This window comes from Scyliorhinus canicula, chromosome 13 (assembly GCF_902713615.1).
Source record: "Scyliorhinus canicula chromosome 13, sScyCan1.1, whole genome shotgun sequence".
NCBI classification, from domain to species: domain Eukaryota; kingdom Metazoa; phylum Chordata; class Chondrichthyes; order Carcharhiniformes; family Scyliorhinidae; genus Scyliorhinus; species Scyliorhinus canicula.
Window position 1 is genome coordinate 2,714,870 of NC_052158.1, and position 23,569 is coordinate 2,738,438.

General features: G+C 51.2%; 1 protein-coding gene across 3 annotated transcripts in view; it reads left to right on the plus strand.

Moving 5' to 3' along the window:
- LOC119976768 (neural proliferation differentiation and control protein 1-like) overlaps positions 1-23,281 on the plus strand; it is a 55,839-nt gene extending 32,558 nt beyond the window's left edge. For 2 of the 3 annotated variants that reach the window (XM_038817513.1, XM_038817515.1), the window contains 6 exons: positions 2,935-3,123; positions 5,842-5,908; positions 12,336-12,402; positions 14,981-15,060; positions 17,810-17,909; positions 22,326-23,281. In XM_038817513.1, the coding sequence (XP_038673441.1) occupies positions 2,935-3,123; positions 5,842-5,908; positions 12,336-12,402; positions 14,981-15,060; positions 17,810-17,909; positions 22,326-22,403 (581 nt within the window). In that variant the 3' untranslated portion in view covers positions 22,404-23,281. The remainder of the gene's footprint in view (positions 1-2,934; positions 3,124-5,841; positions 5,909-12,335; positions 12,403-14,980; positions 15,061-17,809; positions 17,910-22,325) is intronic. The other variant, XM_038817514.1, reaches the window with a different exon arrangement.
- The last annotated feature ends 288 nt before the right edge of the window (positions 23,282-23,569 follow it).

Consider the following 23,569-nt stretch of genomic DNA (forward strand, 5'->3'; position numbering starts at 1 on the left):
CTGTATTCACTCCCCCGACTGTCTCTCCCCTTGCTTTGTATTCTCTCCCCCGACTGTCTCTCCCCTCGCTCTGTATTCACTCCCCCAACTGTCTCTCCCCTCGTTCTGTATTCACTCCCCCCGACTGACTCTCCCCTCGCTCTGTATTCACTCCCCCGACTGTCTCTCCCCTCGCTCTGTATTCACTCCCCCCGACTGTCTCTCCCCTCGCTCTGTACTCACTCCCCCGACTGTCTCTCCCCTCGCTCTGTATTCACTCCCCCGACTGTCTCTCCCCTTGCTCTGTATTCACTCCCCCCGACTGTCTCTCCCCTTGCTCTGTATTCACTCCCCCCGACTGTCTCTCACCTCGCTCTGTATTCACTCCCCCGACTGTCTCTCCCCTCGCTCTGTATTCACTCCCCCCGACTGTCTCTCCCCTCGCTCTGTATTCACTCCCCCGACTGTCTCTCCCCTTGCTCTGTATTCACTCCCCCCGACTGTCTCTCCCCTCGCTCTGTATTCACTCCCCCGACTGTCTCTCCCCTCGCTCTGTATTCACTCCCCCGACTGTCTCTCCCCTGGCTCTGTATTCACTCCCCCGACTGCCTCTCCCCTCGCTCTGTATTCACTCCCCCGACTGTCTCTCCCCTCGCTCTGTATTCACTCCCCCGACTGTCTCTCCCTTCGCGCTGTTTTCAATCTCCCGACTGTTAGCACTGCTGCCTCATGCCGCCAATGTCCCAGGTTCGATCCCGGCTCTGGGTCACTGTCGGTGTGGAGTTTGCTCATTCTCCCCGTGTCTGCGTGGGTTTCACCCCCACAACCCAAAGATGTGCAGGGTAGGTGGATTGGCCACGCTAAATTTCCCCTTAATTGGGAAAAAGGAATTTGATCTCTATATTTTTAAAAAAAGAATTCAAAATAATATGTGTCAGTGGAAGTAGCGGATCAGGTGAGTACGGTCGGGTAAGTATTTATTTTATCGCTTATACTTTGTAAGGTCTTTATTTTGTGATTTATAATGAAATGAAATGAAAATCGCTTATTGTCACGAGTAGGCTTCAATGAAGTTACTGTGAAAAGCCCCTAGTCGCCACATTCCGGCGCCTGTCCGGGGAGGCTGGTACGGGAATCGAACCGTGCTGCTGGCCTGCTTTAAAAGCCAGCGATTTAGCCCTGTGAGCTAAACCAGTGGGGCTATATTCTGTCGTAAAGAGGACTTGGGAAGAAGGGCCCAAGTGTAATCAATATTATTTGATTTTCTGTATCTTTCAAAAGGGTTCATTGAAATGAGTAATGATGGCAGGATAGCTCACAGCCGAGGTGCTCCGTGTGGGAAACCGGGAATATTTCCAGTGCCCGGGATCAGTATGTGTGTAGGAAGTGACTCCAGCTGCAGCTCCTGGTTTGTTTCGGAGCTGGGGCGGCGACTGGAGACACTGTGGAGCATCCGCGAGGCGGAGAGAGCCGTGGATATCGAGAGATGGTCACACCGCAGGCTCAGACTCCACAGGCAGGAAGGGACTGGGTGACCACCACGCAGAGCAAGAGAGCTCGGCAGGCAGGGCAGTATTTCCTACATAAATGCAGTGACCGCACTCTCAAACTACTCTCCTGGCCGTAACGTGCTTTCTAATGTTCCCTGGTCGGCAAAGGTGCCGGGGAAATTCCCGTCTTCCCGCGGAACCCGAGTGATCTCCCGAATGCCAGGGAGCACCAAGCATTCCCATCATGTCCATGCCACTTTTTGTCCCGAAATAGGTGCGAAGATAGAGACGAAGGGCTCGATCGAACGGCCTTATCGCTCCCAACTCGGTGATGCAACGCGGCCGTTAAATCTCGCGATAGGCCGTTAAATCGCGAGAGGCCTGGTGAGATTTGCGATGCTGGGGACACCTGGAGAGATCCCGCAGGAAACAGCGATCTGGATCCCATCCTCACTGGGCGAGACCCAGATTAATGTCTCATTTAAATATTTCTGCGCCCAATTGTTACGAGGACCAGGAGCTAGCGCCCCCGCCATGGCGCCGTTTGACCAGGACATGGACCAAGGGTGTGGGGTGGGGGAGTCTCCACGGCCATTGAACGCTCCTGGGTGGTCATGCTATGGGCAGGATGGTACCCACTGGGGCAGCAACGGGGTCCGGTGGCCACGGCAGGGTGGGTGTCCGAGGGGGCTGAGAGATCGGGGTGGCATTTAAAAATAGCGCCCAGACATCAGGTAAATGCGCTCTTCATCCAGGCCAAAAAAAAACAAGCTATCCCCATGACCCCTCAGCATGACCTCCTGGCCGAGCCACCCTCCCATGTCCCCCCCTCACCTGAACCGCTGGACTCCAGAGGCCCAGTGGAACGCTCTGAAGACCCGGGTTCGAATCCCACCACAGCTGATGGTGAAATTTGAATTCAATAATATGGAAACGGCAGTGGGTTAGCACTGCTGCCTCACGGCGCCGAGGTCCCAGGTTCGATTCCGGCTCTGGGTCACTGTCCGTGTGGAGTTTGCACATTCTCCCCGCGTTTGCGTGGGTTTCGCCCCCACAACCCAAAAGATGTGCGCGAATTTAGCCACGCTAAATTGGCCCTTAATTGGAGAAAATGAATCGGGTACTCTAAATTTATTTTGAAAATTAAAAAAAAGTGGAAATGGGGAATAAAAAGTCTAATGTTGACCACAAAACTATCATCGATTGTTGTAAACACGGTTTGGTTCACTAATGTCCTTTAGGGAAGGAAATCTGCCGTCCTTACCCGGTCTGGCCTACATGTGACTCCAGACCCACAGCAATGTGGTCGACTCTGAAATACTGTCTGAATCGACCGAGCATGATACTCAGTTCAAAGGGCAATTAGGGATGGACACAAATTCTGGTCTTACCCAGTGACTGCCCCACACCTCATGAACGAATAAAGCAAAAATAAATGTCTCATTGTTGTTCTTTATTTCTACAGGAACTGCCAGCGAACTGCGCCTCGCCCCCTCCAATGCCAGAGGCAACGACACTGACCGCAGCAAGTTGGGACCTTCCCACAGCACAGGGATACCAGGGACTACTGCAAAGACCACGGCAGAGAGTCACAGCGGACCTGACAGAGGGCGCAAGCGATCTTCGCTTTTACTCAATGATGTGGTCTCGCTGAGTAGGTGGCACGAATTTAGCCCGCACTTCTGGAAAAAGACACATGCCCTAAAAGCTTTTCACCTTGCACTCAACAGGACGAAGGCAAAAATACCAAAAGTCAAAGGGAGCAACAATTTCTGCTGCAATTTAAGATTTATCAGCCGAGCTCACACAATTTGGCTCATTCAGACTTGCTCGGAGCTTCTTATATTCAGACCCAGGGATCTATAAACTTACAAATTAGGAGAGGCCCACTCAGCCCAATGAGCCTGACCTCTTAGGCGGCACGGTGGCACAGTGGTTATCTCTGCTGCCTCACAGCGCCAGGGTTCAATTCCAGCCTTGGGCCCCTGCTTGAAGTCCACACGTTCTTCCCGTGTCTGTAGGAGTTTCCTGTGAGTGCCCCGGTTTCCTCCCACAGTCCAAAAATGTGCAGGGTAGGTGGACTGTGTAGTGAAGACAGAGTACTGGGCTAATGGTAAGATTCTTGGTAGTGTGGATGAGCAGAGAGATCTCGGTGTCCATGTCCATAGATCCCTGAAGGTTGCCACCCAGGTTGAGAGGGTTGTTAAGAAGGCGTACGGTGTGTTAGCTTTTATTTTTTTCTTTTATTTTTTATAAATTTAGAGTACCCAATTACTTTTACCAATTAAGGGGCAATTTAGCGTGGCCAATCCACCTATCCTGCACATCTTTTTGGGTTGTGGGGGCGAAACTCACGCAGGCACAGGGTGAATGTGCAAACTCCACACGGATAGTGACCCAGGGCCGGGATTCGAACCCGGGTCCTCAGCGCCATAGGCAGCAATGCTAACCACTGTGCCACCGTGCTGCCCTGTGTTTGCTTTTATTGGTAGAGGAATTGAGTTTCGGGGCCATGAGGTCATGTTGCAGTTGTACAAAACTCTGGTGCGGCCGCATTTGGAGTATTGCGGCAATTCTGGTCGCCACGTTATAGGAAGGATGTGGAAGCATTGGAAAGGGTACAGAGGAGATTTACTAGGATGTTGCCTGGTATGGAGGGAAGATCTTATGAGGAAAGGCTGAGGGACTTGAGGTTGTTTTCGTTAGAGAGAAGAAGGTTTAGAGGTGACTTAATTGAGGCATACAAGATGATCAGAGAATTAGATAGGGTGGACATTGAGAGCCTTTTTCCTCGGATGGTGATGTCCAACACGAGGGGACATAGCTTTAAATTGAGGGGAGAAAGATATAGGACAGATGTCAGAGGTAGGTTCTTTACTCAGAGAGTAGTAAGGGCGTGGAATGCCCTGCCTTCAACAGTAGTGGACTCGCCAACACTAAACACATTCAAATGGTCATCGGATAGGCATATGGACGATAAAGGAATAGTGAAGATGGGCTTTAGAGGGGTTTCACAGGACGGTGCAACATCGAGGGCCGAAGGGCCTGTACTGCGCTGTAATATTCTATGTTCTATTTGTATATCTGCTGGTATGTAAAGGGCTAATAACTGTATCATAGTGTTAGACAACCACTAGATGGCAGCACTAGATTCATGTATATAAACTGAACTCAGAGGATTTGCCCACCTCTTCAAACCAGGAGTGACTAGACAGCAGAGTGTTAGAGAGAGAGAGATAGCTTAGTTGTCACGTGTAGTTAGACATAGTTAATACCTCTTCTGATTTACTTTATCATCAGTTATAGTTGTGGAGAGTGAACAAACTCATTAGTATTCATATTCATTATTCATTAAATGTTGGAAGACTGATAATTTCTTTGAACTACAACCATCAGACCATTCTGGGAGTAAGCAAAGAGTAATGATGTATTACAATCACGTAATGTAACAGATTGATTATGTTCAGTTGCCCCTTAGTGTCCAAACGGTTAGATGGGGTTACAGGCTTAGGGCGGGGGTGTGGGCCTAGGTGGGGTGCTCTCTTGGAGGATGGGTGCAGACTCAATGGGCCGAATGGCCTCCTTCTGCACTGTAGGGATTCCTTAATACTCCTAGAAAAGGAATATTCCATGGTGCATTCTCCATGGCAACAGCTCACCCAATCAGAGTTGACTTGAAAACTAACCAACATCCTTATCTTCCCAGGCGGTATAAATTGTTGCTCCCTTTGACATTTAGTAGTCTCGAGAATCTATCATGATCAGTACAAGATGAAAGGCTGGGGCTCCCTTTTTTTCAGTCAGGGGAGGTGGTGGCGTAGTGGTATTGTCTCTGGACTGGTGATTCAGAGATCCAGGGTCATGCTCTATCGTCCTGGGTTCCAATCCCACCACAGTAGATGGTGAAATTCGGATTCGGTAAAAAAATCTGGAATTAAAAGCCCAACGATGACCATGAAACTATCAGCGATTGTCGTAAAAACCTGGTTCGCTGGGGCGGCATGTGGCGCAGTGGTTAGCACTGGGGCTGAGGCGCTGAGGTCCCGGGTTCGAATCCCGGTCCTGGGTCACTGTCCGTGTGGAGTTTGCACATTCTCCCCGTGTCTGCGTGGGTTTCACCCCCCACAACCCAAAGATGTGCAGGTGAGGTGGATAGGCCACGCTAAATTGCCCCTTAATTAGGAAAAAAATAATTGCAAACTCCTCACGGACAGCGACCCAGGGCCGGGATTCGAAGCTATGACTTCAGCGCTGCAGACAGCAATGCTAACCACTGTGCCACCGTGCTGCCCCCTCGAGAATAGAGAATTGAGGGAGAAATGGCATTGACCTGAATCCACTTCTATTAAAAAAACAACTCTCTCTTTTCCAGGTCTTGTTATCATCTGCATTGTGACAGGCCTCTTTGGACTGGTTGTGGCTGGTTTATGCTGGTACAGGTAAGTCCTCACCGCTCGTAATGTTGCCGATATCTCTGGGCTCCTCCAATCTTCTGACACCTTCTGGCCTCTTGTGCATCTGCGATGTTCATCCCCCCCACTAGCGGCGGCCGCTCCTTCAGAGGAAGATCTCTGGAATTCCCCCGATAAACCTCCTGCTGCCATCTTTGAAGATGGGCCTCAGGGCGAGCCTCTGGTCGCCAGTCCTCCTTTCTCCTCAGGTGACTCGGAGTCAGATTTTGCCTGGTAAACACTCCTTGGGACGTTTTATAACATTAAAGGGTGTTATTTAAATACACGCTGTTGTTGAATATCCCATTTATACGCGCAGGCTGTTTTAATAGTTTGATGATCTCCGCTGTCTCTTCCTGTCAACACTATCACTGGTATTAAGGACAGACAGGCCAGTGGCTTGGTAGATTCAGATGTCTCGGCCTCCTCCTTTCCCGAAGCTTATTAGTTCCCGTTTCTTACCTGGGCCTTCTTCCTGTACTGTTTTTTAAACTTCTCCCTGTCTTCCCTCCGATTTTCCCACCTCTTGCCACCTCCCTCGCTTCTCCCAGGCTTTTGCGGCCTTGTTGTGTTTTTGCACAGGCCCGTGTGGCCTTTGTCTTGGACCCCGTGGTGGTCATCTCCAATTCCAAAAGAGCCTGGGATCTCCTGTGCAGGCGCCAGCCAGGAAAGGGCTGCACGTGTGCGGTTTGGAATGTTTTACGTTGGTCATCACGCCGCGCGGGCATCTTCCGGGATGGGGTCACCGACGCACAGTTCTGACTTTCTTTTTTAACATTGGTTAGGCCCATGCGCATGACCAATGTTAAACAATCTGAAACGGTGCATGTTGTTATTTACAGAACAGACGGGGTCCATTCGGCCCATCGTGTGCACACCAGCTCCTGAAAGAGCAACGCAACTAGTCCCATTCCCCAGCCCTATCTCCGTCGCCCTCTCAATCCATCACTTTCAAATAAATATCCAGCTCTCTTTTGAAACCTCCTGTGGAATCCGCCTCCACCGCTCTCCCAGGCAGCGCATTCCAAACCCCAACAACTCTCTGAGTAAAGACGTTTCTCCTCATCTCGCTCCGAGCTCTCTTGCTGACCGTCTTGAAATTGTGACACCCCCCCCCCCCCCCCCCCCCCCCCCACTAGTCACTGTCTTACCAAATAGTGGAAACAGAATATCCTTCTTTACCCCGTCAAAATTGTTCATAATTGCGCACACCTCAATCAGGTCGCCTCTTAATCTTGTAATCTTGAGCTTGTACTGTCTCCCAGTGTTTCCAATGCCAAAAGGCACCGGCTGTCCATTTCCAGCTGCCGTATGCTTGGGAGGCCCAAGGTTCATCGCCATGGGAGATTCCCATCACACAGCTGAAAACCCAGATTGCAGTTCGTTCATTTACATTAACGTGCAATCATTTTGAGCCTTATCCTGCGGTACACTTCACGGCACACCGGCTGGCAACGTCCGCTCGAAACTCCTCAAAGGCAACCCAATCACTTGATGCCTGCTCCCCACGGCAGCCTGGTTGCTGCGGCAACCTCGCGACTAATCTGAACAGGAAGCAGAAGTGACATCCACTCTGTATATAACCCCGTGCTGTACCTGTCCTGGGAGTGTTTGATGGGGACAGTGTAGAGGGAGCTTTACTCTGTATCTAACCCCGTGCTGTACCTGTCCTGGGAGTGTTTGATGGGGACAGTGTAGAGGGAGCTTTACTCTGTATCTAACCCCGTGCTGTACCTGTCCTGGGAGTGTTTGATGGAGACAGTGTAGAGGGAGCTTTACTCTGTATATAACCCCGTGCTGTACCTGTCCTGGGAGTGTTTGATGGGGACAGTGTAGAGGGAGCTTTACTCTGTATCTAACCCCGTGCTGTACCTGTCCTGGGAGTGTTTGATGGGGACAGTGTAGAGGGAGCTTTACTCTGTATCTAACCCCGTGCTGTACCTGTCCTGGGAGTGTTTGATGGGGACAGTGTAGAGGGAGCTTTACTCTGTATCTAACCCCATGCTGTACCTGTCCTGGGAGTGTTTGATGGGGACAGTGTAGAGGGAGCTTTACTCTGTATCTAACCCCGTGCTGTACCTGTCCTGGGAGTGTTTGATGGGGACAGTGTAGAGGGAGCTTTACTCTGTATCTAACCCCGTGCTGTACCTGTCCTGGGAGTGTTTGATGGGGACAGTGTAGAGGGACCTTTACTCTGTATCTAACCCCGTGCTGTACCTGTCCTGGGAGTGTTTGATGGGGACAGTGTAGAGGGAACTTTACTCTGTATCTAACCCCGTGCTGTACCTGCCCTGGGAGTGTTTGATGGGGACAGTGTAGAGGGAGCTTTACTCTGTATCTAACCCCGTGCTGTACCTGTCCTGGGAGTGTTTGATGGGGACAGTGTAGAGGGAGCTTTACTCTGTATCTAACCCCGTGCTGCCCTGTCCTGGGAGTGTTTGATGGGGACAGTGTAGAGGGAGCTTTACTCTGTATCTAACCCCGTGCTGTACCTGTCCTGGGAGTGTTTGCTGGGGACAGTGTAGAGGGAGCTTTACTCTGTATCTAACCCCGTGCTGTACCTGTCCTGGGAGTGTTTGATGGGGACAGTGTAGAGCAGGGGTGGGCAAACTACGGCCCGCGGGCCGCATGCGGCCCGCCAAAGGTATTTCTGCGGCCCACCAAGTCATTAAAAAAAAAAAAAAAAAAAATTTTTTTTTTAAAATTTTTTTTTTTTTTTTTAAATTTTTTTTTAAAGGTTAATGGGTGGGGGGGCTGTTGGGTTACTTACTGGTATAGGGTGGATACGTTGACTTGAGTAGGGTGATCATTGCTTGGCACAACGTCGAGGGCCGAAGGGCCTGTTCTGTGCTGTACTGTTCTATGTTCTATATGAGGCGCCCACAATCATAACCGGGTGAAGTAATTATTTTACTTAATATACTATGCGGCCCTTTGTGAATTGTGAATTTCTGAATGCGGCCCTTGCACGGAAAAGTTTGCCCACCCCTGGTGTAGAGGGAGCTTTACTCTGTATCTAACCCCGTGCTGTACCTGTCCTGGGAGTGTTTGATGGGGACAGTGTAGAGGGAGCTTTACTCTGTATCTAACCCCGTGCTGTACCTGTCCTGGGAGTGTTTGATGGGGACAGTGTAGAGGGAGCTTTACTCTGTATCTAACCCCGTGCTGTACCTGTCCTGGGAGTGTTTGATGGGGACAGTGTAGAGGGAGCTTTACTCTGTATCTAACCCCGTGCTGTACCTGTCCTGGGAGTGTTTGATGGGGATAATTTCGGCAGTAAACTGACGTTACCTCCTCGAACACTAGGTGTCAGACAAGCCCCTAATTGCACCTAACCGGTGAGACAGAAGTCGGGAGTTGGCGGCTGCATCCACTGCCTGCACGTAAACATTACAGTGACCTACAAAAGGAGACCCAGAGGGGGTCCCCAAAGGCTGGGAACTTCATTGCAGTATTGATCCGTATTGTCCCCCCCCCCCCCCCACCACCAACTTTGGGATCTCGCCCCTCTTTGATGTGATTTTTCCACCAGCAATCTTTCCACAGGTTTGTAATAACAGTGAGCAGGTGAAGTGAACCCTCTGAGGGCAGACAGGTGTGTACAGCCCCGGGGGGGGGGGGGGGGGGGGGGGGGGGGGGGGGGTCATTCCTGGGCAGTAACCTGGCACTGCCCCCTGGCCTGAGGGTGCCAGAGTGGCAATGCCGGGGCAGTGCCAGGCTGCGGTGTCAGGGTGCCGGGGAGTTCACTGAGGGATGGTGTCCCTTATCCATGGGAGAACTTCCCAGTGTCTGGGGGAGGGGGAAATTAATCGAATCAATCAATCAATGTGTGGAAAGATTGTGGGACTTTTCAATGCAGTAAATGGGCTTGATTGATTTATTGTCACATGTACTGAAGTACAGTGAAAAGTATCTTTCTGCGGCCGAGGGAACGTACACAGTACGTACATAGTAGACAAAAGAATAATCGACAGAGAACATTGACAAATGTTACATCGACAAACAGTGATTGGTTACAGTGTGGAACAAGGGGCCAAACAAAGCAAATACATGAGCAAGAGCAGCATAGGGCATCGTGAATAGTGTTCTTGCAGGGAGCAGATCAGTCCGAGGGGGAGTCGTTGAGGAGTCTGGTAGCTGTGGGGAAGAAGCTGTTCCTATGTCTGGATGTGTGGGTCGTCAGACTTCTGTACCTTCTGCCTGATGGAAGGGCCTGGAAGAAGGCAATGCCTGGGTGGGAGGGGTCTCTGATAATGCTGTCTGCCTTCCTGAGGCAGCGGGAGGTGTAGACAGAATCAATGTGGGGGTGGCAAGCTTGTGTGATGCGTTGGGCTGAGTTCACCACACTCGGCAGTTTCTTGCGATCTTGGGCCGAGCAGTTGCCATACTGAGCTGTGATGCAGCCGGATAGGATGCTTTCTATCGCACATCTGTAGAAGTTTGTGAGAGTCGATGCAGACATGCCGAATTTCTTTAGCTTCCGTAGGAAGTAGAGACATTGTTGGGATTTCTTGACTGTTGCAACAACGTGAGTGGACCAGGACAGACTGTTGGTGATGGTAACCCCCCAGGAACTTAAAGCTATCGACCATCTCCAGTTCGGGGCCATTGATGTAGACGGGAGTGTGTGTCGTGCTGCGCTTCCTGAAGTCTATGATCAGCTCCTTGGTCTTTCCAACAACTGGAGAGAGGCGGTGTGAATATAAGCAATTATTGTCATGACCAAAAAAGTGTTTTTTCTCGAATCCTTGCAATGCAGAAGGAGGCCATTCGACCCATCGAGTGTGCACCAACCTTCCAAAAGAGGTCTACCCCCCCCCCCTTATCTCCATAACCTAACCTGTTACTCCCTGAACACTAAGGGGCAATTTATCACAGCCAATCCATCTAACCTTGGACTGTGGGAGGAAACCGGAGCACCCAGAGGAAACCCACACAGACACGGGGAGAACGTGCAGACTCCGCACAGACAGTGACCCAGCGGAGAATCGAACCTGGGACCCTGGAGCTGTGAGGCAACTGTGCTAACCACTGTGCCATCCTAAAAAAAGCCCCTCTTTTTTTGAAAGTTCCCCACCACTTTCTCATTCCCTCAGGATTCCTGGAGTCTCCAGGTCAGCCTGTGGAGGGTTGGCAAGTCAGTGGTTGTGTTTTGACAGCAGCGCTCCCAGCCAATCAGACGTTGGCAGTGCTGGACTGCAGGGGTTAAGTTACGAGAAGAGATGACCCAAATTAGACCTGTTTTTGTTACTATTTAGAAGGTTACGGGGTGATCTGTTCAAAGTATTTTTTTAAATATAAATTTAGAGTACCCAATTATTTTTATCCCAACTGAGGGGCAATTTAGCGTGGCCAATCCACCTACCCGGCACATCTTTGGGTTGTTGGGGCGAAACCCACGCAAACACAGGGAGAATGTGCAAACTCTACACAGACAGTGACCCAGAGCCGGGATCGAACCTGGGACCTCGGCGCCGTGAGGCAACAGTGCTAACCACTGCGCCACATTGCTGCCCCTGTTCAAAGTATTTGAGAAGTTAACAGGGAAGGACAGGGTTTGTTTGTTTGTTGGTTTGTTGTCACTTGTACCGAGGTACAGTGAAAAGTATTTTTCTGCGAGCAGCTCAACAGATCATGAAGTACATGAAAATACATAGTCGGGCAACAGAAGATATACAGTGTAACTACAGAACACCGGCATTGGGTGAAGCATACAGGGGTGCAGTGTTAATCAGGTCAGTCCGTAAGAGGGTCCAGTAAGAAGTCTTACAACACCAGGTTAAAGTCCAACAGGTTTGTTTTGAATCACTAGTTTTCGGAGCACAGCTCCTTCCTCAGGTGACGGTCCATAAGAGGGTCGTCTAGGAATCTGGTAACAGCGGGGAAGAAGCTGATTTTGAATTTGTTCGTGCGTGCTCTCAGACTTCTGTATCTCCTGCCCGATGGAAGAAGTTGGAAGAGTGAGTAAGCCGGGTGGGAGGGGCCTTTGATTATGCTGCCCGCTTTCCCCAGGCAGCGGGAGGTGTAGATGGAGTAGATGGGCAGATAATGATAAACAATTTCCACTGGCTGGAGATTCGAAAACTGGGGGGGGCATAGACTAGAAATTAGGGACAGACCGTTCAGGAGAGATGTTGGGAAAAACGTCTCCACTCAAAGGGTGGTAGAGGTTTGGACCTCTCTCCCACATACAGCAGGTGAAGCAACAACAGTTGTTAATTTTAAATCTGAGGTCGATAGATTTTTGTTGAGCAAAGATATTAAGGGATAGTGGCCCAAAGGCAGGTGTGTGGAGTTAGATCACAGATCAGCCATGATCCAATTGAATGACGGGACAGGCTCGAGGGGCTGAATGGCCAACTCCCTGTTCCTACGTCCCATGTGGATTCTGACTGAAGTCTCTGCTCTGTTTCAGGCTGCAGAAGGAGGTGAGGCGGACACAGAAGATGAGCTATGAAGGGAACCAGCAGGCCCAGCCCCAGGTAAGCACCTCCAGCCAGACGAAGGAGGAAGTGATGTCGTAACGATTGATGACGATCGCCTCTGCCGGCTAACGCTGGCGGAAAAGATCAAAGGTCAGCTCCAGTCACCGGCGGTTGTTGATGTGTAACTCTCCCGCCGGCGAGTCAGCACATTGTGGATTCAAGGCCTACCTCAGCAGCCTGCGCGGGGTAAACTTAGGCTGACATTCCCAGTGCAGTACTGCGGGGACTACTGCATTGTCGGAGGTGCCAACAACGTCGTTGAACTAATGTCTGCTCTCTCGGGTGTTTGACGAAGAGCCTGAGGGTTCTTCCAGTTGTCTTGGTCAGTAATGAAACCTCCAATAAAAAAACTCCAAATTATAAACCCTCATCCTCCATATTGAATTTTCTTTCTGCTTCCAACCCGCACCTACCCCCTCCCCCCATTCGCCAATGTCCAACTGTTAGCCTATTCTGCTATTAACACCTACTCCAGACCAATACCTTGTCTTATACTGTCGTTACTATTCTGCTTGTTCTCCGTGACAGCTTTGCTATTCAATCTCTCCTATCCTTCAACCTGCCTCTCACCTATTCTTTTTAAATTTAGAGGACCCCATCCATTATTTCCAATCAAGGGGCAATCAATGGGCAGCACGGCAGCACAACTGGCTAGCACTGTGGCTTCACAGCGCCAGGGTCCCAGGTTCCATTCCCCGCTGGGTCACTGTCTGTGCGGAGTCTGCACGTTCTCCCCGTGTGTGCGTGGGTTTCCTCCGGGTGCTCCGGTTTCCTCCCACAGTCCAAAGACATGCAGGTTAGGTGGATTGGCCATGATAAATTGCCCTCAATGACCAAAAAGGTTAGGAGGGTTATTGGGTTACGGGGATAGGGTGGAAGTGAGGGCTTAAGTGGGTCAGTGCAGACTCGATGGGCCGAATGGCCTCCTTCTGCACTGTATGTTCTATGTTCTAGCCTGGCCAATCCACCTACTCTGCACATCTTTGGGTTGTGGGGTGAAACCCACGCAGACACGGGGAGAATGTGCAAACTCCACACAGACAGTGACCCGCAGCCGGGATTCAAACCCGGGTCCTCAGCGCCTCAGGCAGCAGTGCTAACCGCTGTGCCACATGCCGCCCCCTTTCACATGCACATAGGATTACACAGGATATATGAGGCGGAAAAGGCCGGTTGGCACTGCCATTGCCCGTTTTCATGCTTCACCCGTACCTACTCCCACCTTTCCTCTTCACTCTGTTTCTCTCTCCACCGATCCTGACAGACTTGCTGAACATTTAAAGCCTTTTCCCTCTTTATTTCCTCATCTATGATCGTTTCCATCGAATCCCTTCTCCCTCATGTCATAGAATCGTAGAATTGACAGTGCAGAAGGAGGCCATTCGACCCATCGAGTCTGCACCGACCCTTGGAAAGAGCACCCCACTTAAGCCCACACCATCCCCTCTTCCAGTTTCCTGTTAAACCCGAGACCTCGGCGCTGTGGGGCCACAGGACTACCCCACTGTGCCACCGCGCTGCCCACTGTGTTACTGTGCTGCCCACTGTGCCACCGCGCTGCCCACTGTGCCACCGTGCTGCCCACTGTGCCACCGTGCTGCCCACTGTGCCACCGTGCTGCCCACTGTGCCACCGTGCTGCCCACTGTGCCACCGCGCTGCCCACTGTGTTACTGTGCTGCCCACTGTGCCACCGTGCTGCCCACTGTGCCACCGCGCTGCCCACTGTGTTACTGTGCTACCCACTGTGCCACCGCGCTGCCCACTGTGCCACCGTGCTGCCCACTGTGCCACCGTGCTGCCCACTGTGCCACCGTGCTGCCCACTGTGCCACCGTGCTGCCCACTGGGCCACCGCGCTGCCCACTGTGTTACCGTGCTACCCCACTGTGCCACCGTGCTGCCCACTGTGTTACCGTGCTACCCCACTGTGCCACCGTGCTGCCCACTGTGTTACCGTGCTACCCCACTGTGCCACCGCGCTGCCCACTGTGTTACCGTGCTACCCCACTGTGCCACCGCGCTGCCCACTGTGTTACCGTGCTACCCCACTGTGCCACCGCGCTGCCATTCTGGCCTTTATTTTTTTTTAAAATAATTTTTATTCAAATTTTTGCATAATATCAACAACAAAAAGACAGAATTTTTTTTTTTTACAAAGAACAGAAAGAACAGTCCCCCCCCCCCCTCCCCGTGCATACACAGCAGAAGAGATAAACTAACACCCATCATTCCCCCAAAACATGTGCCCGTCCCTTCAATAGACAGGACAGAAACCACCCCCTCCCCCCCCGCGTATACACAGAAGAGGAAATGAATTAATGCCCGACATTGGCACAGAACAACTATGCCCATCCCTTTAGTACAAAACAACAAAACAGAGTACAAGAGGCAGGAGGCTCTGCTGAACTTCTACAAAACATTAGTTAGACCTCAGCTGGGATATTGTGACCAGTTCTGGGTGTCACTCCCCCCTTCTCCCCACTATACCTCCACACTCTGACCTATCCGCCTGCCAAACTAGTATAGGCTTGTTGTAGTATAGGATGGAGAGCTGACTATCTTTTCTGCCCTCAGCCACTCGATTGGAAGATTGTGGGAAAGCTCCATCGGCACCATTACCAACACCAGAAGAACGTTCTGCAGGCAATGGAGGAGTGAGTAATCCCAGCCTTTCATTTATTTGGCATTTTAAGGATGAAGGTCATTTATGCTCTGAGGGCGGACAGCCAGCAACGGTCAATAGTCCACACACTGAAACTGGCCAGGAAATCCTTCTGAGAACTTCTCCAAGGTTAGCATAATTGCTTCACAGCTCCAGGGTTCCAGGTTCGATTCCCGGCTTGGGTCACTGTCTGTGCGGAGTCTGCACGTTCTCCCCGTGTCTGCGTGGGTTTCCTCCGGGTGCTCCGGTTTCCTCCCACAGTCCAAAGATGTGCAGATTAGGTGGATTGGCCATGCTAAATTGCCCTTAGTGTCCAAAATTGCCCTTAGTGTTGGGTGGGGTTACTGGGTTATGGGGATCGGGTGGGGGTGTGGGCTTGGGTAGGGTGCTCTTTCCAAGAGCCGGTGCAGACTCGATGGGCTGAATGGCCTCCTTCTGCACTGTAAATTCTATTTTTTTAAAAAGTGAGCTTCTGGAAACAATAATTTGGGATCGAATTAGTAGCTGATTAGGAAGAGCAGGCATGGATTTCATGGTCAGCTAACTTTTTGGAGTTTTTTGAGGAGGTGACAGAGAGGATCGATGAGAGTTATGCTGTTGATGTGATGGACATAGACTTTCAGAAGGCACTCGACACAGTGCCACATGATAGACTTGTGATAAAAGTTACAGCTCATGGAATAAAATGGAGAGTGGCAACATGGATACGGAATTGGCTGAATAATACGAAGCAGGTAGTCATTCTCCGATTCTGGGACTATGTCCCCACGCCGGGGTGGGAGCGGTGGCATTTTATCCCAGAAAAACGGGCGCGAAACGGCCACCGATTTCCCCGTTTTGCTCTGGGCTAGCAGGACGACAGCGAAGAGTACCCGGCTCTACCCAGCACACGGGGGGATAGTGCAGACTCCGCACAGACAGTTCCCCAAGCCGGGAATCGAACCTGGGACCCTGGAGCTGTGAAGCAACTGTGCTAACCACTGTGCTACCGTGCCGCCCTTAGATCTTAGCGTGCAGGGGATCATTTCAAAGTTTGCGGATAACACAAAACTTGGAAGTATTGTGAATTGTGAACAGGACAGTGTGGAACTGGAAAAGAACATGGACAAGTTGGCGGAATGGGCAGATAGGCGACAGATGAAGTTTAATGCAGATTAGTGTAAGGTGATGCATTTTGGTCGGAAGAGTATGAGATCCAATATAAAATACGAGGTAAATTCTTCAATGATTGCAGCAACAGAGGGAGCTGGCTGCAAGTGTGCATTGATCATTGAAGGATGCACGAGAGAGCAGTTAATATAAAGTGTCGAATATTTTGGGCTTTATTAATAGGGGCACAGCGTACAAGAACCAGGAGGTTCTGCTGAACTTCTACAAGACACTAGTTCGACCCCAGCTGGAATATTAGTAGAACCCTCAAGAGTATTGGCAGTCAGAGAGATCTAGGTGTACAGGTCCACAGGTCACTGAAAGGGGCAACACAGGTGGAGAAGGTAGTCAAGAAGGCATACGGCATGCTTGCCTTCATTGGCCGGGGCATTGAGTATAAGAATTGGCAAGTCATGTTGCAGCTGTATAGAACCTTAGTTAGGCCACACTTGGAGTATAGTGTTCAATTCTGGTTGCCACACTACCAGAAGGGTGTGGAGGCTTTAGAGAGGGTGCAGAAGAGATTTACCAGGATGTTGCCTGGTATAGAGGGCATTAGGTATGAGGAGAGGTTGAATAAACTCGGTTTGTTCTCACTGGAACGAAGGAGGTTGAGGGGCGATCTGATAGAGGTCTACAAAATTATGAGGGGCATAGACAGAGTAGATAGTCAGAGGCTTTTCCCCAGGGTAGAGGGGTCAATTACTAGGGGGCATAGGTTTAAGGTGCGAGGGGCAAGGTTTAGAGGAGATGTATGAGGCAAGTGTTTTACACAGAGGGTAGTGGGTACCTGGAACTCGCTGCCGGAGGAGGTGGTGGAAGCAGGGACGATAGTGACATTTATGGGGCATCTTGACAAATACACGTATCGGATGGGAATAGAGGGATACGGACCCAGGAAGTGTAGATAGTTTCGATGGGCAGCATGGTCAACTTGGAGGGCTGAAGGGCCTTTTCCTGTGCTGTACTTTTCTTTGTTCTTTGTTCTTTTTGTGACCAGTTCTGGGTGTCACACTATAGGAAGGATGTGAACGCATTGGAGAGAGAGACAGCAGGAGAGGTTTACAGGAACGGATCCAGAGATGAGGAGAGATTGGAGAGGTTGGGAATGTTCCCCTGGGAGAGAAGGAGGCTGGGAGGAGATTTGATCGAGATGGTCAAAATCACGAGGGAGCTGGACAGAGTCGATGGGGGGGGGGAGCTGTTCCTCATCGTAAAAGCATCGAGGACAAGAGGGGCTCGGATTTAAGGTGATTTGCAAAGGGAGCAGATGCGATGAGAGAAAAACCTTTTTCCCCACAGAGAGTGGTTGGGGTCTGGAATGTGCGGCCTGGAAGTGAGGTGGAGGCAGCTTCAATGGAGATATTGAAGAGGACGTTTGGTGATTATTTGAACAGAAACAATGTGCAGGGGTTGGGGAGGAAAAGGCAGGGGAACAGCACTGAGTCAGAATGCTCGTTTGGAGAGCCGGTGCAGACACGATGGGCTGAATGGCCTCCTGCTCCGTGACAATTCTGCGATTCTAAATCCTGTCCTGAGATGTTTGCCTCACTCACTGGGACTGTTGTCTTTCCCCACTCTCCCCCTCCCAGGGATCAATCCGAGGCCCAGACGACACAGGTTTCCACCGATTCTGAGATGGATAATGAAAGCGGGGCATACACTGTGTACGAATGCCCTGGCCTGGCTCCGGTAAGGCTGTTCCTCCATTGGAAACTTCATCCTCTATTCCATTCCATACAAACTGGAAATTACTGAGAAGCCAGGGCGAGATATTCAGTCCTTCTCACTGGCCGGAGGGTCTGGCTGAAGGACATGGCGCTCAGCGGGTTGCCCCTGCGCGTTGGGGCGGGCAGGCCAGGGCATAACGCCCCAGACAATGGCAGGAGTGGACATCCCCGCTGTCGGCCTACAGCAAGCCGCTTCCACCATCAAAAATAACCCCCCTCAGACAGGCTGGAAACCACCACTCCAAGAAACAGGCCATTCGGCTCCACAGCTCCATGCTGCTGATCATGATTCACTTGAGCCTCCCCCCCCACCCTTGTTCACCCCACGTTATCACCCACCCTCAGTTCCTTTCCCCCTCGTGTGTTCATCCAACTTCCCCTTAACTGTTCACCTCAACCGCCCCCCCCTGCGGGACCGAGTTCCACATCCTCACCACTCTCCAGGTCACAAAATGTCCGTCGCGGGATTTATTGCACATATTTAGGGTGGATGGGAAGACATATTTTCCCTCAGTAGAGGGGCCAATAACCGGGGGGGGCGGGGGGGGGGGGATAGATTTGAGGTCAGGGGTGGGAGGGGATTTGAGGGAAAACCTTTCACCCAGAGGGTGACGGGAATCCGGAACTCGCTGCCTGAAAGGGGTGGTGGAGGCGAAAGCCCTCACAACATTGAAGAAGCATTTGATGAGCATTTTAAACACCGTAGCCGACAAGGATATGGATCAAGTGCTGGAAAATGGGATTAGAATGGACAGGTGCTTGATGGCTGGCACAGACCCGATGGGCTGAAGGGCCTGTTTCCGTGCTGTAAGATTACTCCAATTGGTGACCATCTTATGAATCCTCCCCATTGTTTTATCTCGCACACCAAGAGGAAGCAAGGCCGGAATTCTGTTGCCGTTGGAATTCTCTGTTCCAGCGAACAGCGCACGGTGGCCGTGGGGCGGATTCACTGGGAAATCCAGCGAAATGGCGGAAGTATAGAATCCCATCGCCAGTGAACGGCTCACAATCGCTAAACATGCGGCTGGGGGACTGGAGAACCCAGCTCCGTTTCTGTGTCTACTCTACCAACCATTACCCTCCCCCCTCCCATCCAATCGCTTCGAAGATCTCTATCAGGTCATCCTCTCAGCCCTCTCTTCCCTCGAGGGAAATTCCCCAGAATTCCCCTGACATGTATTGCCGCTCAGTTCCGTAGCAGTCCCCAACAGAGACCCCCCCCCCCCCTCCCACAATCAGACCCCGCGGCCTGAAAACTGAAGAGCGGTCCAGGTAGTAGAGTGAAGAATCACTGCATTTTCACTTACCCTTCCCTAACATCTGCTGCCTCAAACAAAATTGTTTAAAGCAGCAGCTGTTCCGAGTGTCAGAGGCTTCCTCCAAAGCCAAGTACACTTGAAATCTCTTGACAGCCTTCGAAATGCAAATCTTCCATCAATTTTACACAGCAATACATTTCACGTGCCAGTGATTGATAGTTTTATTGGTCAAGACTCAGCTGCGTAGGGGATTTGTTTATTTAGCTTTCCCTTCACGCTTGAATGCATCTCAAATACATTGACGCTCACCACAATGTCTTTTCTATGATCGACAGCTCCTCACCACATCAAAAGGAGCTAAGTGCTTTCTGCTGAGTGTAAGAGGCAGTGAAGCACTTACCCCCTTTTGATTTAGTGAGGAGCTGTCAATCATAGCAAGAGTGTTTATAAACATTGGGGGTTCGTGGGGGTTGGGATCGGGTCACACTCATGCGTGCATGCTGGGAGGGGTGGGGTGACCTGTTATGCTTGTGGTGCAGAGGAGGATGCCCCTCCCTGTCAGCAGGGGATTAGAATTTGTGTTGTGCGGAGGAGAGGGGGCGCATCGCTGGACCTTGGCATAGCATGGTAAAGTGTGGAAGGGTGACTCACATACTGGGCACCACTCTTTGGCGCCAGCGGAGACCAGTAGTGATTCTCCGCTGGGGAAACACGTAAACTCCAGAATGGAGAATTCCGACCCTGTCTCCAATTGGTGGTTCTGTCCCTTGTACCAGTTCTACCAACGTCTGCCCGAGTTCAATCCACAAAGTAATGAGCATAAGCAGCATTTCGTAGTCGCACAAGTCAGGGGTGTGATGGCAAACTCTCCACTTACCTGGATGAGCTCAGCTCCAACACTGAAGAAGCTCCACACCATCCAGGACAAAGCAGCCCCGCTTGATTGGCGTCCCTTCCACAAACATTCCCTCCCTCCACCTCCGATGGACAGTGTCAGCCGTGTGCACCATCGACAAGATTCACTGCAGGAACTGACCGAGGCTCCTCAGGCAGCACCTTCCAAACCCACGGCCACCACCATCTAGAAGGACAAGAGCAGCAGATACCTGAGATCACCCCCCACCTGGAGGTTCCCCTCCAAGTCACTCCCCATCCTGACTGGGAAATATATCGGCCGTTCCTTCAGTGTCGCCGGGTCCAAATCCTGGAGCTCCCTCCCTAACAGCACGGTGGGTGTACCTACACCTCAGGGACTGCAGCGGCTTGAAGACGGCAGCTCAGCACCACCTTGTCAAGGGGCAATTAGGGATGGACAATAAATGGTCTAGTCAGTGAACCCACATCCTATGAAAGAGAAAAAAACACTCTCTGATTTCTCTGACATCCAGCAGTGGGTGAGAAGCAATTTCTTTCAATTAATCAGGAGAAAGGCCAGAATATTGAATCAGAGAACGGTGGGGGCCATTCAGCCCTCGGCTGTCCATTCTAGCTGCCTGCAATTGCAATCAGTAAGTCCAGAAATTCTGTCAATGTTTCCTGTTCCGATTATTTTTGGTCCTCCTTCCAAACATTGTTCCTCAGCACTCTGTCTCTGTCCGTCCATTCCCCCCTGTTTTGTGACTGAACCGCGCCATTTGCAACCTCGCCGTCCTATCTGACCCCAAACTGCGCTTCCAACCCACATCCAGTCCATCTCAAAGCTGCCTGCCATCTCCACCCCGGCCTCTGTTTGTCTGCAGCGGACACCCCCTTCTCTCCGTTACCTCGGGCGTTGCAACCTTCGTACATCCTGAATGCACTGGGCCCCAACCTGGCAACGTCCCAACTTGACAACACCTGTCCTTCTTTGCAAACGCCTCACCTCACTCTTTCTGTTACCCTCCTCCAGCCCACCCGCCCTCCGAGCTCCCTGCTGCCCCTTATGATTCTGGCCTCTTGCACATCCTCCATTTTGATGGCTCACCACGGCCATTGTCGTCCATGGCGTCAGGTGACTGGATCCCAAACCCTGGAATTCACTCCCTGGACCTCACTGCCTCATCCACCTCTTCTTGTGAGGCCTTCATAAAGTTTTACAGCCCATCGTGCCTGCGCCGGCCTTCAAGCACCTGTCTACTCCAATCCCACTTACTCCGTAGCCTTGTGCGCTGGGGTGTTTCAATCGCTCATCTCAATGCTTCTTAAATGTTGTGAGGGTTCCCGTCTCTACCACCCTCTCAGGCAGCGAGTTCCAGATTCCCAACACCCTCTGGGTGAAAAGATTTTTCCTCAAATTCCCTCCAAATCTCCTGGCCCTGACTTTAAATCAATTCCCCCTGGTTATTGACTCCTCTACCAAGGGGTAAAGTTCCTCCCTATCCACCCTATCTCTCTCCCTCATAATGTTGTCCACCTCGATCTGTTCCCCCCTCAGCCTTCTCTGCTCGGAGGAACCCCCGGCCTAACCAGCCTCTCTTCACAGCTGGAACTCTCCAGCCCAGGGCACCATCCTGGAGAATCTCCTCCGCACCCTCTCCATCGCCTTCTTAAAGTTTCCTTAAACCCTTCCTCGTTAAAAATATTTTTTTTTTAAAAAGCCTTCCCCGTTGACTAAACTTTACTTTCCCGCCGTATTATCCAGCATCAACTTTTGATTTGCTTCTACCGGGCGAAGAGGAGTCGGTGGAATTTCAATCCAGTTGCTAAAATTTGGAATTGAAAACTCGTCTCTTTAACGATGACCGTGAAACCCATCGTCGATTGTTGTAGAAACCCGTCTGGTTCTCTAATGTCCTCTAGGGAAGGAAATCTGCCATCCTTACCTGGTCTGGCCTACATGTGACTCCAGACCCCCACACAGCAATGTGGTCGACTCTTAGATACCCCTTTCTGAAATGGCCGAGCAATTAGGGATAGGCATCAAATGCTGGGGCCCGGCCAATAATGCCCGCGTCCCACGAAAGAATACGTTTTTAAAAATAAAAAAGTTCTCACCTCTGCACCATGGGCCACGGGAGTTTGCAAAGGGGAATATATGTGCTGTGCTCGGAGAAGCTCTCCTGCATTCGGAAAGGTATGTGATTCGCGATCGTTGCTTACGTCAGTCACAGATCTGTCACGTTCTCTTTCCAATGCAGAGCGGAGAGATGGAGATTCACAACCCACTGTTCGACAACTCGGTCCTCCGAGGCAGCGGGCCCAGCAAGGAGGACTAGTACCTCACACCGCCCCGCCCCTCAGCACGGTTGAAAAGAGTGCCGGTCGATGACACAGCTTCTTCCTCTTCACCTTTGAGTACCACTACGGGATCCGGCTGGAGAGGGGGGTGAATTTCCTCAAGGGTTTCCCCCGCTCGCCTGCCGCTTGGAGACGAGAGAAAGCCCCCCCCCCCCCCCCCCCCGGATGGATGCCACGGCAGCGAGTGAACGAGGCCCAGAGTAAACTCGCTCTCGCCGTTTTCCCTGAAATTCTCCCCTCCCCCACCGGAGGCGGCTGAAGGAGGCAAACCGGCGGATTTACCTGGGACATTCCCGTCTTCCGAGCTGAATTCCTCACTTGTTTCCTGGTGCCGGTGGAGGTGGGAGAGATTCTAGAATTGGACTGGCGTTCGGGAAGCAGAAAGCACCCAGGATTCCCGAGAGCCATCATCATCCTGCAACAGTTTGTCGGGAGGCGTGTGAGCGGGCCGGATCCCAGCGGGAAAGGGGCTAGGCGCGGCTGAGATGGAAGGTGGGAGATCCGCTCCGAACGGAAGCCCAATAAACCATGAAAATTTCAGAAACTTCTTGAGAGGAGGACGATAGATTTGTAAAAATAAATAAGTGGGGAAAGAAATTTCAAAGTCAACCAAGTCTTTAAAGAAACAATGACCAAAGAGTCATTACAGCACAGAAAGAGGCCCATCGATCCATCGTGTCTGCGCCAGCCATCAAGCACCTATCTCCTCTCATCCCACTTCGTCCATAGCCTTGTTCACTACAATGTTTCAAATGCATTTTGTTTACCTCTTTTGGTCATACACAAAAACAAAAGACACAGAATGTCAAAGCTTTTCATCCTGTACTCATCAGGAATAAATTTGTAAGAATGCCAATTGTAAAAGGAACAACAATTTATATTGCATGAGAAGAGCGTGCAGATTGGTTGGAAGTGGACTCTGATTGGAAGAGGCCTCGCCTTGGAGGATGGTAATGAAAGTGGGCGACACCAATCTCTTTGTCAACATTACATTTTTGATTTATTCATTCATGCGATTAGGGCATGGCTGGGGAGACCAGCATTTATTGTCCATCCCTAATTGCCCCTTGAGAAGGTGGTGGTGAGCCGCCTGTTTTGAACCGCTGCAGTCCCTGACGTGTAGGTACATCCACCGTGCTGTTAA